Here is a 16,424-nt window from a genome sequence, read left to right as displayed (position 1 = left end):
TAAAGCACCTCCTCCCGGTTAGTCAACAATACATAATTGGAACATTGTGGGCCCACTAATTAGTCTATAAAAAATTGCTCTGGTACAATTGCATTTCAGGCCGAGTTTGAAATTTATAGGTTAATATTATAGGGAGTAACGGGATGTCATGTGTGCATGCCTCCTGATACGTTGTTTATTGAAGTTTATTGAAGTTTTAAAACCAGAGATCATTCAGATTACGAGCAATTATATACTATAGTTGCGGTTTTGTTTAGTTTCGGTTTTCAGAATTTGGGTTAATTAAAACCGAATGAAGGATATTTACTTATTCAACCATAGTTATTAGTTTGAAGCGTCTGGTTCTATTATAACTGAAGTATAGATGCTTATATTAGCATTTTTTTATATTTAAAAATTTGATTTAACAGAACGAGTTCAAAACTAAAGCCTTTTGAATTTTATAAGTTTACTATTATTCGCATTCTATACTATTTTGAATTCGATTGTTTCTTTCAATTTCCGATCTTTATTAATTTCTTTGCACGAATAATTATTCAAATTATTATAATATATATATCCCTATCAAAATCTCCCAATTCATTTCTTAATGTCCGCGTAAGACTATCTACCTTGCTAATTAATTGCCCACAATCAAATGCTCTTCATTTTGTTTTGATTTAACAAGGAATAAAGATAAAATAACTCATAATTTATGTAAATATTTAAACATAGCTGCCTTTATGAATGTTTTTTTTATAGAAAACAATCATATTTTGCGTTACACGTAAAGGGAAACCACAAAAATATCATTCAGATTGCTTGACGCTTAAAGAGTTCCAGCGAAATGCTCAGTAATCGTAATGAATTTTTTTTATGTAATAAATTATTTTTGTAGCGTCTTTGACAGACAGTCAATTATTTCGGTGATTAGCGAGATGCTCTTCATTTTTTTTGTAATTTTAAACTCTTTCCAAAAATCAAAGTAGCGTGCAATTTAAATATCGGTGTAAACAAATGTTTATAAAAGTTATTAAAATAATTTATTTTAACCAAGATTAAGTTGAAATTAAAATAATCAAATGTTGCGTTAAATGCATAGGAAAACCACGAAAAAGACTTTTAGATAACTGAACAATGATGACATTACAGCTAAATGTTCATTATCACAATGAAAAAAATTTTTAACCATTAATTTTTTTATCATCCTTGACAAATAATTTGTCATCTAAGTGGATGTCGTGAATACTTTTCTTATATTTTTAACTTTTAACACGACCCAGAAATCAAAGTAACTTGCTATTTAAATATCAGAGTAAAAACATGTTTATAAAAGCTTTTGTAGTAACCTATATATTATTTAAAATTAAATTAAAATTTAGACACATCGAATGTTGCGTTAAATGCAAAGGAAAACCACGAAAATGTCTTTTAGATTGCTGAACAATAATTGCATTACAGCTAAATGTTCATTATCGCAATGAATTGTTTTTTTAACCATTAATTTCTTTTATCATCCTTGACAGACAATTTGTCATCTTAGTGGATGTTGTGAAACGCTTTCTTATATTTTTAACTTTTAATACGACCCATATATCAAAGTGCCTTGTAATTGAAATAGAGGAGTAAAATCATATTTTGAAACACTTTTTGAATGAAAATAATTAGAATTTCCATTACACGCAAATGAAAACCAAGAAAGCGTTTTACTAGCAAACTAATTGTACGCTAACAGGCAATAATGAGACTATATCTCAGCAATTATTATCATTTTCCAATTTCTTGTGCTTTATATGAAATATAATGTTTTGACTAGCTTGGAATGTTTACTAAAATGTTCTTTATGTTATTTATTTACTAATTTTTTGTAAATGCATGAATTGTGTTTTATTTTATTTGAAATATTTGAATTTCAGAATGATATAAGGATATAAATTTGAATAACATAATTTTTTTTTCTTTTTTTTTTAAGTTTAGAATTTACGAATTATAAATTTTTATAAAAATCTGGAAAAAAAATGTGTCATAAAATTTGCGAATTACATATTTTTCTGGCAAAGAGACTGAATGTTATCAATTATTATTAATCATTACAACTTATAAAAATCAAATTAAAAAAGAACAAATTATGTACAGCTGCAATAAACAAGCACCGCAGTTCACTAGAGGGCGTGGATATATATAGAGTACAAACTAGTTACTAGACCAGTGATGTCAACGTTCACCGTGACGTCCGTTTGGTCGAGAGATTGATCTTTCTGCCTTTATATCTATATGTAAATAGAAGGAGAGGGAAGGGAGAAGGGCCAAAAGCATGGAACCGTTCTTCTCCCCAGGTGGCGTATTCGAGCACGGACTGACTGCAAATCAATGTCTATTCACAAGCGCAATCCCATTACTGCACTGTGTAGGAGGTTTTGCCCACTCCATTTCTGACCAGGGTCTGTTCGCCTTGCCTCATACCAGATTGCTCTTAAAGATCTCTGCCTGTTAATCCTTATCTCTTTAGAACTTAGCATTTGGCAATATCGTGAATTTGTCTCTCAATCCTCGCACCAAGCTCAAATCACTCAGTTGTTGTAGTTGTAGTTCTTTTACGTCGCACTAGAGCTGCACAATGGGTTATTGGCTACTGTCTGGGAAACATCCCTGAGTAAGACATGCCATCACAATTTTGATCCTCTGCAGAAGGGATGGCATCCCCGCTTCGGTAGCCCGACTACCTGCACTCGAGGTCGAGCACTTTACGGTAGAACAGTTTAACGAGGACCCATACTGCACACCCTTGGTCTCTACGCTGACTAATCCAAGTGGTCACCCACCCGCACACTGACCGCAGTCAGTGATGCTTGACTTCGGTGATCTGCTGTGAACAGCATTTTAACGATCAGATCAGTCCACTACGGGACCTCAAATCACTCAACAAATTCTTCTAAACCACAACTACTTCTGATTTTTTGTGCAACTTTTTGCGGTTTACCTGGCCTCAACTGAAAGCGTCTAAATTGGAAAGACAGAGCTATAAGCGTATACACAGAGCTTATCGTAATACTCTGCAATCTGGGAAACCATCATCAGTCCGACCTTGCTTAGAAAAAGTATGAACATAAACGCAGGGCAGGGTAAGCTATAAGCGATAAGCAGAGAGCTTGCCGCACTTAACTATACTCAAGTATGAACATTCCAAATTTTAAACTTAATAGTGTTAAACTTTCCCAGTATTTATATATGAACACTTTTAGACCTGTTGATATGCTTCAAAGTTTTTCTCAAAATTTATTTTGTACACAAAGCTCTGTAAAAAATCCATACCTGGAGAAGTATGCAGCCAAAATAATAGAAGCTAAAAAGTATGCAAATTCAANTGTTATTCATACAACGATATTTAAAGTGACCACATAAATATAATTATATACTGCGTGTGTATGCATGTATTTTTACTTATACGTGTGTATGCATGCATTTTTATTTATACGTGTATATGCACCTGTATACAAATAATGTATGCATGCATTCCTGTAGGTACAATATACGTTTGTGTCTATGTACGTACATACAATTCATGTGTATATGCATAAAATTTCATTCAATATACGCAAGTATGCTCACAAAAATTTCCTCTTATTTTTCAGAGAAAGGAGAATATCTGACGAGGAAGTAATTTATTTTAATGAGGATTGTTTCGCTAATTCCTTCATGTTAAATATGTTGTATATTCACTGGTGGTTATTATACCTATAATATCATTTGTTTATATATTGACGAAATAGTTGATTTAATTATGGTGTATCTGCGTTGTATTATTCACTAATGGTTATTATACAGATAATATTTTTATATAACAAAATACCTAATATAATTATGGCATATCTGATTTGTACTAATACACTTGTCATATACTAATTGTTATGGTAATCATAATATTTATTTGTTGTTGTGCGTTAAAAAAATATGTTTGGAGCTTCTGCATTCATTAAACGATTTCTTTCAGAAAAATATTTTGTTATCATTAAGTTTCCTACATATATCATATCATACATATTAAGTAAGAGATAAATAATCAGTTGCATTTTATTTATTTTGACAAAAGAAGATATTTCATGTTAATTTTCTTTGACATACAAAAAACTGAACATTTTTGCACTCATCAAAACTTCTCACACCGCATAAATTTCCGAATAAAAAAGACGAAAATATGCAGACCCTCTTTAAGTATTACATATGTTCTATTTATTTTGTGTTTTCATTAATCAAATCGTCAAATAAAAAAATTTCATATTAAACGATATTTTAACTTGTAAATCTCTAAGTTCTTACAGCAAAGTAAGTCAGACTGATAAAAAATGACTGTTTTCCCCAAAATAATCAAGCAAAATAGATGGAAAGGAGAATTTTTCTCGGATTGAGAAGCTATAAGAAGTAAAATATAAAACGAATAATGAAATGCGCCGTCACACAATAGTGGGAGAGATGACATCACGTTCAGAATGACGTTTTAGCTGACGTACACTAGCAATAGTATTAAATTGCATTGTCAATGAAAATCTCATTACAAGGTAGATTTTAGCTGAGCATACGAAACGCTGCAAGCGGAAACCTTATAATTATGTAGATTTAGGATGATTTTCATCTTAGAACTACAGTTATTCAAGGTTTTTTTTTCACTTGAAAACCCTAAGACAACCTCGTTTTAAGGTTGTTAGGTAGAAGGTTGTTTTCCAAGGTTTTGGATTAGGGTAATGTGCGTAAAATAGAGCAGATTGTCGCAGACCTCGTTTTAAGGTTAGAAGGCTTACACGCAAACCGTGTAAAAAACCCTTTTTAGGTTTACATGAGAAGGTTTTTGTTGGGTGAAGAAAAACTTAAATTGCTATCTGGGTTGGCTACTGTCTGGGAAACATCCCTGAGGAAGACATGCCATCACAATTTTGATCCTCTGCAGAAGGGATGGCACCCCCCGCTTCGGTAGACCGATTGCACTCGAAGTCGAGCGCTTTACGGTAGAACAGTTTAACGAGGACCCATACTGCACATCTATGGTCTCTACGCTGACTAATCCAAGTGGTCACCCACTCGCACACTGACGGCAGTCAGTGATGCTTGACTTCGGTGATCTGCTGGGAACAGCGTTTTAACGATCAGTCCACTACGGGACCTCCAATCACTCAACAAATTCTTCTAAACCACAACTACTTCTGATTTTTTGAGCAACTTTTTGCGGTTTACCTGGCCTCAACTGAAAGCGTCTGAATTGGAAATACAGAGCTATAAGCGTATACACAGAGCTTATCGTAACTCTGCAATCTTGAAACCATCAGCAGTCCGACCTTGCTAGAAAAAGTATGAACATTCCAAATTTTAAACTTAATAGCGTTAAACTTTCCCAGTATTTATATATGAACACTTTTAGACCTGTTGATATTCTTCAAAGTTTTTCTCAAAATTCATTTTGTACACAAAGCTCTGTAAAAAATCCATACCTGGAAAAGTATGCAGCCAAAATAATAGAAGCTAAAAAGTATGCAAATTCAAACAATCTATCAGTATATATATATGTGTGTGTGTCTGTTTTCAAATAAACTCCTGCACCTTTCAAATTTTTTATAAGCATTCCTGAAACCATGGTTTTTGATTTCTCTTTCTTAATGCATGTAAATCAAGCCAGGAATGTGGATTTTCCCCTCAATATATTTGTTTTAAGCATCAGAAATGGTCCCCTTTCTCGAGTGTCTCATCCCCTGAAATAAAAATTTAAATGCGCATTTTTCATTAAATACTTAGTGATCTTCATCTGAATTTTTAAGCAATCAAAATTTAGAATATGATGCGACTGAAAGCTTATCTAAAGCAAAAATAATAATCTAGCAAAATAAAAGAAATTGGAATCATTTCGCATATTTATTACGAAGTTGTCCCTTTTCTAATAGTTATATCCAAAGTTTCCATTTAAGTATATAGCATTCAGATTTATTTTCTCAGCATGAATGTCTAATATTTTTCAGTTTGATAAAAATGCTGATATTTAAAATTTTATTTCTTTTTTTCCAGAAAGAAATACATAATTCAATTTTATAATTAAAAAATAAATAAATTATACTCTGTGAGTCACTATATTAAAATTTTAGGAATACTAATCATTACTATGCAATGAAATTATAACCTTTAGTTTAATTTTGTATAGTGTATGCTAAGTTTATTTAAATTATCATCTTCTGTCTTTACCATTCGCATTCCTTACTATTCTCTATTCTATTCTAACTGTTCCTGATTCTCTGCTAAAAAAAGTTATCTGTTTGTAATCAATAAAGACTAACCAAGTGAAACTTTTAATCAAGTTAAACACTTTTAAACCCATGCAGCTCATAGCGTGTTTGAACAAGGAGTTTAGTATTGACACAGTAATTTCCGGTAGATGCACTGCACCTCCGTATTTACAAAAAACATCACTAAATAGGTTCGTAATCTCGGAAAATTGTCTGTGAAAATCTGTTTTTGAATAAATCCGCTTTGATTGCAAAATGATCACGCTTTTGCTTGGAGGAAATGAATTCTCCACATAGACCACACATTGTGACAATTGAACCACGGCTTATCTTACGGAAAATACTGTTCATACTTTAGTAAATTAATACATCATCCCATACATTCAAAAATTCTGTAGTTACATTCCCTGATGCTAAATCTGCATATTTTTAAATGTCTTTTTAAATATCTTAAATGATCTAAAAAAGAGATATTGAGAATATGTCTTAATTTCAAAATAGCCATCATAAAATCACTGAGAGAAGAGTAGGTACATATCAAAAAATTAAATGTGTAGTACATAACTAGTATTTCAAAAGAATTCAATAGACTACATCCTCATTTTCAGGAAAATTGGCCACTATAAGAAAAAAATAGTAAACGAAATTAGTTGAAGTACAATTACCACCTTATGTATCAAATCAGTTAAATTATGGAAAAAAACTCATATGCAAGCAAAATTCTAAACACATTTCCTTATTTTTTTATTGATATCATTCTTACTCTCATCAATTCAATTTGTCCTCTACTTCTTTCATGTATATGTATGTATATTTTGGAATGATTATTTTGTCTTTTTCTGTACCTTATTGTAATATTTTCTATCTATGAGAAAATTTATATTAGAACCTCATTATACAGATTTTTAAAAAAAATATTCATTCTTATTTATTGCTGCTAGGAAAGCAAAGAAGGATTCTAAATTTCTTTCTGGAGAGGTTCATAATCTTGCTAATGTTAAACCTTCAAGTTCAAAATATAATTGGGAAACAAAACATGCTGACAACAAAAAATCAAATGGAAAAAGTAATTTTCAAAAGGAAAAAGTAAGTAAAATCAATTTGTTTTAAAGATTAAAATCTGAGCAAAATAAGGACTTAGTCAGCCTATAGAGTAGTTTTATCTTTCTATTTAATTAGAATTTTTTTCTCTATTGAGTCAAAAAATAGTCAAATTTGTTCTTTTTACCTTCAACATTTTATGCCCTTCTTAGCAGCAAATGTTTACTTTAAGAAATACTGGGAATTCATAAAATATTTTCAAATTTGCCAAGTGTTTAATGCTCTTTTATTTCCTCCATGAAATAAAGTAAATCGAAGATTACAAATATTTAATTTTGGGTTCTGCTAAAATATTTAACTTTACAAAATTAAGGCTATTAATATTTATTCAAATCAGTGACAGAATCATTAACTTCGATCAAATATTAATCTATGCCAGAAATTAATTAAAATTGTTCTTCAAAACATAATTTATTTTACCACATCTTATATGGAGATTAAAAAACAAATAAACTATTAAATGCATAATTAAGGCACATGATAGATTTAATTCAATAAGTTCGTATAGTAGCGAGTTGCATTTAAGATTCTCTAAGAAAAAGAAATTTGTTTAGATACATCTAAATAGAATTAAATAATAGAAAGAATACCAATTGATGAGGCAAAACTTTTGTACCATTTATTGTACTAAAATAAAAATTAGTAGTTGTGCACATGGAATGTGATAATATTTCAAAGTAATATTGATCAAAAAAAAAAATCATGAATGCTTTATAGAATTGAATCATTATTCCTGATAAACCAAAAGATATTAAAATGTACTAATAATTATATATTTAAACGGTGATCTAAAATTCAAATTCGAAAGTCTGCATGCTTGGCACTGTGTTAACCAACATCTTCCATACCTTCTTGCATATATGTATCATGTACCCAAATGCAGTTCCTGGAAAAAAATTTCACCATTTCGGAAAATTCTTTAGTATTACTAAAAAAGGAGAGGAGTGAACAAAGTCTAAACTTGCTTATCCCATTTCACAAATGGTGCTATTTTTGTTATTGGATCAATTATTATTTTTGTTAGCAGTAATTTATTTCATGTTATTATTGTTATGTGAAAGCCGACTTTTCATCAGCTTTCTTTAGAAATTTTATAAGAAATTTTTACAACGCATTTTAAGATTAAATTTACATAAAGTGAATATAGTTCTTGGAAAATTAACTTAAACTATATCAATGCGATTTGCATAAGTTACCCACAGTATTTTATTTCTTATTTTTCAAGCAAAACCATAGAAAAAGGTATATATTTTTTTTTTAATTAAAATAATCTTTCATATTTTTTTGACTTAAGATTTGTTAACTCTTTTGTTAACAAATCCTAGCTTTCTCCTTCCTCTAGGAGAAAACCTTATATAAATCTACTTAATTAATTTGTTATTTATAAAAAGTCTGGAAACAAAGTTAGCTTCGGGCATTTCAACTACCAACTCCAAAGCTCTGATGAACTCTGTGAAATTGTGCACAAAATTAAAAGACTTATACCAACAAAATTATTAACGTTAAAATACTTCCAATTTTTTTTTATTTATTGCCCTTTCCAGTGGCTTTACGTTATTATTAGATTGATCAAAACACCTTTTAGAAGTTCATTAGAGATTGGGTGTAATCAGAATCATTTGGCATATGCTGTTCTTTGAGGTCAACTCCATGATAATCCAAATTTTTCACAATTAAGCAATTTTTTTCCTGTACTTATCCCTTTCAGTGCACAGTAAAATACCTATTATCCCAGTGCTTGCAATAGAGTCCGATATAAGTATATTTAGTACCTATTAAAAGTAGCATCAGTTTCTTTATTACCAGCAGTGCTAATTATCAAAGTTAATTAAACATAATTAATGTTAATAATAGTATGGTGATTTTTTATGGTCCCCTTACACGAATCAATACCTTTTTCCCATTTATTTCCCTTTTTTGCACGTAAATAAAAATTAATACCTAGATGATACCTCCTGTAGAAAGTAATTATAGTAGGAGTGATTGTATTCTGGGGGAACCATCTTTCCAGGTCTAAAAACGAGAAGCAAGACGTGATTTTCCGTGAATTTTGCTTATTCCAAGACCATTTGTTCACAGACTTTCCTGAATCAAAAACTTATTACCCAAAGAATTTTTCACGCAGTTCCGCAATGTGTAATTTTAACTGTCACTAAATCCTGTTAAAACATTTACGTAACAGTGATTTTTCTGCCAATTTCTGGAATTTTGGTTTGGCAGATTTTCGATATCTTGAAACTACGCCAGAATCTACCAATATTGCAATTCATATTCCCACTATTTTTATAACAAACATTGATTTTTGTATTTACCTATTTTAAAAGTTATACAATGTGATTCATATTCATGCATTTTTAAAATTCATTATCGAAATTTACAAAATATCCCTTAAATTATTGTAAACTAAGTTTTTTGTAACTAATACAAGAATGAGAATCTTCCTCTTTTTTTTATGATTTTTATCCACCTTCTGATATTTTTATCAAGTTTCCACTGTTCTATGAAAAAAAAAATTTTTTTTCTTAAATTAGTTTCTATAAAAGCGTGATATTTTTTATTGGTATGTAATTTAATTATAAATCTAAGCACAAGAAATTATATTAGACATGTATGATACATAAATTGATACTGAGTTTTTGCACATAAAGCATAGAGAGTTTTTCACTTTGTGTCTCAATCACTACTATTATAGCTAGTTAGACAAGAAATATCTGCAGATAATTTAGTGAGGGGAACTGCTATTTAACCAACAAAGTAATAATCAAAAAACTTTAACATTAGCTATATATTTATTTATAAATATTAATATATGATTTTGTTTCTTTTTTATTCTTTTAGGACCTTAACCTGATAATGAAGTTAGATGCAATTAAAGAAAAGTCTGCTCAAGAAATTGAATCTGTAATTCCTACTTTTTATACCTTAAATCATTTTATCTTATTTATTCACAATTAGTGAATTGATATTTTTAACAATTTGGTTGTGATTACTTTAAAAAAAACTGAAAATATTCTTATTAATGAAGATATATTTTTAGCTGAGTTATTTTTATTATTATTAAACAATGTTTATTTTAAACAATGTATAGCTAAACAATATTAAATAATTTTATAGCATTATCTACTTTTATATTTACTTTATCTACTTTTAAATTTATTTCATCATTCTTAAAATTAAAATTTGCTCTTCCCCATATTTTCCTCTCAAAACTTATACTTAAGTTGTCCTCAGTTTTGTATAATGGATTAGTTTGAATTGTTTAGAAATGTTCTTACGTAAGGTATTTTGAATGAGGTACTTAATTTTTTTTTTTTNTTATTCTTTTTTTTTTTTTTTTTTAGGAAAAATATTGACACTGTTCTTTGACGCAGTATTTTAAAAAAACAGTTTTCATTTCAGTACTTTAATTTTCGTATGTGTTTTATTTAAATGCTACTAATAATTTTAAAGCTATCGAATTCAACTGCATGTGATTTTCATTTTGAAATACTAATTGTATTACATATTTTTAACTATCAATTTTAAATTCTGAAAATTCTAAGCACTGCTGTTCAAAACTTTAGAATCTGCTGAATCTAATCACAGATTTGTAAATACATGAAAGGATGTACATTTTTGGTGTGAGTTTTAATAAAAATTAACAAGATGTTTGAAAAGCTCTTTTTGTAGTTGATTTTTGTAATAGATTTGCAACACTTTGTACACATTATATTTAATATGTACGAAGTGCTGCATGTGTGCAACCGTTTACTGAAAATGTCTGTTTTCCGGCCACTTTTCAACTAACAAATAAACAAATCTCATCCTTTTTTTTCCATTTACAATCTGTTCCTAAATATTACATATAAAAAATTTTTTTTTACATCTTACTTAAGAATAGGTTAGCATTAAGGATCGCTTAACATTTATACTGCTCTAGTAAACACATTTAAAGAATTGTTGAGAAGATAAGAACCGTTAATGAAAAACAAACTTCAGTGAGAGGAATGAGCTGTAAATAGTAATGAAGCTGAATATTTATAATGTTTGAAAGAAATGCCTGCAGACAGGTCTTGTTTTTGTTTAAATTAATCTGAATATCTGCACTGTTAGTTCTTCTCATTAAAGGAAAAAAGAGAAAGATGACAAAAATGCGTCTTAAAAAATTAGAAAGTGCAATTTATTGTCTGCTTAATTTCTTTTTTGTAGTATTTTAACGTAAATATTTTAATAATAGTGACCTTTATTTCTGAATATTCTTTAGTTAATTAAATATCATTTGAGTAGTAAAAAAATTTTATTGTATAAATATTGATGTTAATCATCATTCATTGTTTTTTTTTTATTAAATAACATATGCTTAGATTTTTGCTCATTTTCCGTACTTGCTGAAGTCCTGATGATTCTGGATATCAGTCTTTGCAAAGTTTTTTTTCCATCTAGAATTATGAAAAAAAACATTTTTTAACTTAGAACATTAAAACATAAAAAGTAATTGTGTTATTCAGGAAAAAGTCAATTGGAAAAAATTTGTTACTGTCATTTTTTATTGAAGTTATTTTTACACATTATTTCAAGTGAAAAATGAAAAAGAAAAATTAAGCATGTCAATTTCAAAAAATTTGTTGCAAGTTACAATAATCACTGGTTTAAAAAAAAAATTGTTTCTTACCTATTTTCAGATATAAGTTATTTTTATTTTAGTTATTAAATATTGTAATAATATTTATAGTATATTTATTATTTTTAAAAAATGAGACCAATTCAAAAAAATAATCCATTTAACTGTTTTCCATATACCATAGCACTATAATGAAATACATCCTTTTTGCTGTTTCTACAGGCATCGGGTGGCCACAAAATAAAAACAACTTTAAAAAATCGGAGAATTCAATAGAAATATCCCCAAAAAATCATGGAAAATTAATTAATTTGAATTTCATATGCCTAAAAGTTCACCATTATTCCAAAGAAATTCATACTATTTCTGAAAGATATTTTCTGATGCTGGATCAATTCCTATCAATGACTAGCTATCTAAAAAAAGTTATTTTTGCCCTATCAAGACATATTTATAAAAACATTTTGCTAATCTTAAAATAATGTGTATATATATATATAAAGAGCAAAAGATGATTTAACATTTAGAAAATATTACTTTATCAAAATAAAAAATTTCTTCTTTAATATTACGAGAACAGCATTTCATAATACATTTATACTTACTGAAAATAAATGTTTCCTAGTATAGCTAAAATTTACATTTGATTTGCAGCTACATAAAATAGAACTGAGTATATGTTGTCGCTTGTATCTCTTGCTATCTATGCTGAATTTTTTTATGTGATATGTTTATTTAGTTTATTCTTGTAATATTTTAATACTTTTTTTAAATATATGTATGCGTAATTATATATATACATTGAAAAGTCCCATCGTCGGGACTTTGGCCAGTCTGGAGAATAGATTTTTCCAGATANATTTTTGCCCTATCAAGACATTTATAAAAACATTCTGCTAATCTTAAAATAATGTATATATATATATAAAGAGCAAAAAATGATTTAACATTTTGAAAATATTACTTTATCAGAATAAAAAATTTCTTCTTTAATATTACGAGAACAGCATTTCATAATACATTTATACTTACTGAAAATAAATGTTTCCTAGTATGACTAAAATTTACATTTGATTTGCAGCTACATGAAACAGAACTGAGTATATGTTGTCCCTTGTATCTCTTGCTATCTATGCTGAATTTTTTTATATGATATGTTTATTTAGTTTATTCTTGTAATATTTTAATACTTTTTTTAAATATATATATATGCGTAATTATATATATATACATTGAAAAGTCCCATCGTCGGGACTTTGGCCAGTCCGGAGAATAGATTTTTCCAGATAATAGGTCTCTAAAGTAAACATCATAACATCCTTATTTAATAAAAAATAGACAATAATTAACGTCGATTTCAGTCAACATATAAATCCATGTGGCTGCGCTATATCCACAGCTTTTGTTTCAGATTTCCACATGGTTTTTAAAATCTCGACATTTTAATATGTCGCCATAACATACCATAAATTCCGAATCACATATTTAAATTCATAATCATTTCTTGATTAGCGATGATTACACAGTGGATTGTTGTTTTTTTTTGGTAAATATTAAAATGGATTTTCATTTGGTTTTTAAATTCTCAATCTTTTAATGCGATATTATTTCATTTGTTAAACTTCAAATAACACATTTTGTACTCAATTATTGACGATTCACCCGCAATCCCATGTGGATTTTCATAGTTTTTTAATGCTACATTATCATACACAGAAAATTTTGAATTTCGCTTTTGTACAATTACTTCTTGATACACTTGATTTCTGATGATTTCATTGTCAATATGGTTTTGTCAATTGCATTTTCAACAGTTTTGAATTTTCATGTAGTTTTTAAAATTTTATTATAATATAACGATATTTAATATAATATTATAAAGATCTGCGAATTCCAAATCGCGCTTTTGAAGAATCACTTTATGACCTGATTTAGTCATGATGATTTCATCTCAAATCAGCTATTTTTTCAAAATGTGAAATTTTTGCACAATCTGAAATTGAGTGTAGGATTCTTTGTGGTAATAATCGTTTTATGTGAGACTAAGAAAAAAAATATACAACTTTTTTTTTTTCGTTTCTGTGATATCCGGGTTTTTTTCATATTATATCAGAAATCTGATTAAAATCGAAAGTCTGGTTAAAATCATAAAGAAGCAGCAAAGTGGAGGATTCTCATCCCTGCATACTTTTTTTACCATATGGCAAGTGTAAAACAATATTTTAAAAAAATTTTTTGATAAGGCAAAAGTTTTGTTTATTTTGATTGTTAAAAAGTGACTGGAAGAGAGACCCTTCCAGTAAACGGATGTCCGGATATGGGACTTTGTATTCACCTGCAATAGCAAGTAAATGTGCCTTAAATTATATTTTATGTACCAGAGGATAGAACTGAAAAAAAAATATGCCATTAGTTACAAAAATCCAAGAAGATTGATAAAAATCATTGTTGAAAAATCAGAGCATTGCCTGTGCCCATTTCTTGACATTCTTTCTCAAAATGAATGTCTGCCTACAATTCTTACTTATATATAGGATTTGCACCTTTAGCTGTTGTATTTAAATGTAGATTAAATGAAAAAACGTATCTTTGTAATATTTATATTTTATATAAGAATTTTAAAGTTCAATTTCTTTCTGAATAAGCGTAATTTAAAAAATATTAATTTCTTTATGTTAATAAGTTCTTTTTTTGTTATTTTCATTTTCATATATGAACTTTATTCAAATATTTGTAACAAAAACTTTATTTGCAGTTTATATGCTTTTGAATAAATAATTTTTTTAGTAGGTAAAAAATGATTATCAATAAAATGATTTTTCATTATTTGTGATTTATATCTATATGATTTATACTTATTTAGTGATTTATATATTGTCATTTTATAGATTTGGAAAGAATATCACAAGTTGAAACATGGAGTATATACAGTTTTACCTGTGAGTAAAAAGTCTATGTTTGAAATTGTTAAGTATCATCAATGTTTTAAAATTATAACTAATATCAAAGCAGAGGAATATACATTTTCAACACATAATTCAATACCGAAAATAAAATATTTTTATGTAAAAGATATTACGTACTTGTACAAGTATCATAGCTTGAGAAAAACAAAGGTTGAAGCTCATTACATACATCTGAAACACTGATAGACAAAACATTCCAGTTATAAAAAGTGAATAACATCAACAAATTTGAATTATGTGACAACTCTTGTTAAAGTACCCAATTAAGAGCAGAGATTTACAGATCAAAAGTTATACCCTGGAAAATAAAATTACAACAATACATTATTTTTTTACCTTTATATATGTTTCCCTTGTATGTGAGATTCAGAAAAGTAAACTGAATAACTTTTGATATCTTATCCAATTTCCTAAGTAAATTTGAAATAATTTGGATTTTAGGAGGATGAAAGATAAAAAGCATATATATACATGTATGAATGTGTATATTTATATATTGCTCAGTTTGAAATATTTATTTTTAAAACGTTAAATTTAAGTTCAAACTCATATGGCTTCAGATTCTGGTCTCTGCATTGATGGCCATAGAGATGAAATAAGCTTTCCCAAATTTTTAATGAGTACTGGAAAAAAAATTTATGGTTACAGACACAAAACTTTTTTCACTTTATCAGCAATTTGACTAAAAATCATAACACGGTGTTAATTCCTATTTGTTTTCCATTATTCATAGAATTTTTTAATGTGTATGCATAAATTTTAAATTAAAGATTAAAAAAAAAATTTTTAAAATCAGTGTTTATAATTTATTTGGGCAAATTAAAAGAATGTGGAATACCTGGCTGGGAGGAAGCAAGATCTATTGCTAAAGACAGGGGGGCGTTGGAGGGATATGCTGGAGGCCTTAAGTGCCCAAGGCACGTAGAGGATAAGTAAGTAAGTTATAATTTATTTAATCAAAAACTATAAAAATAATAGTAAAAATCATGTGTGCGATCTTTATTTTTATTACGCTGCACTAGAGTTACTCTAGAAATGTAAATATTAATTTGGCCAGAGATAATTGTGCTCCTGAAAAAATACGGATTTCTGAATTTTTCGCTAACCGCAATCTGGAAGGTTCCGGAAATCCAAGGTTTAAAAGCTTCAAGAAATTATCAATCAGATTTATGCATTAAAATTCTTCTATATTCAGGGATGAAAAACTTCCGCAAAAAAGCGGAAATCTGCTTTTTTCTCCCAATTTTTAAAATTTCCGACCATGCTCCAAAAACTAACATTTTTGGGGAGTCCAATTGGAGAACCCAAGCCTCCTGAACGATAGTCGGATTACCGCGACTTCCGCTATAGAGTGGAAAGGAGTCTAAACGTTTCGTTTCCGACCGCCGATATTTGATTTCTTTTGTTTGGCTGATTTTCGGTATTTTAAATACTAGGAACTGCGCCGGCATCTGCTAAAATCGCGATTTTTAATCAGACCATTTTAATATCAATCATCGATTTTCGTATTTAACT

At 28.6% G+C, this 16,424-nt stretch overlaps 1 protein-coding gene across 2 annotated transcripts in view; it reads left to right on the top strand.

The window, feature by feature from the left end:
- The first annotated feature begins 3,059 nt into the window (after positions 1 to 3,059).
- The window catches only part of LOC110283350 (ATP synthase mitochondrial F1 complex assembly factor 1), a 32,855-nt gene continuing 19,490 nt past the window's right edge, over positions 3,060 to 16,424 (top strand). The window contains exons 1-4 of one of the 2 annotated variants that reach the window (XM_043045265.2): positions 3,060 to 3,329; positions 7,184 to 7,328; positions 10,182 to 10,244; positions 14,832 to 14,882. In XM_043045265.2, the coding sequence (XP_042901199.1) occupies positions 3,154 to 3,329; positions 7,184 to 7,328; positions 10,182 to 10,244; positions 14,832 to 14,882 (435 nt within the window). In that variant the 5' untranslated portion in view covers positions 3,060 to 3,153. Of the gene's footprint in view, positions 3,330 to 3,533; positions 5,498 to 7,183; positions 7,329 to 10,181; positions 10,245 to 14,831; positions 14,883 to 16,424 lie in introns of those variants that run through there. The other variant, XM_043045264.2, reaches the window with a different exon arrangement.

This window comes from Parasteatoda tepidariorum, chromosome X2, assembly GCF_043381705.1.
Source record: "Parasteatoda tepidariorum isolate YZ-2023 chromosome X2, CAS_Ptep_4.0, whole genome shotgun sequence".
Lineage (NCBI taxonomy): Eukaryota > Metazoa > Arthropoda > Arachnida > Araneae > Theridiidae > Parasteatoda > Parasteatoda tepidariorum.
This window is presented reverse-complemented; position numbering and strand designations above follow the sequence as displayed.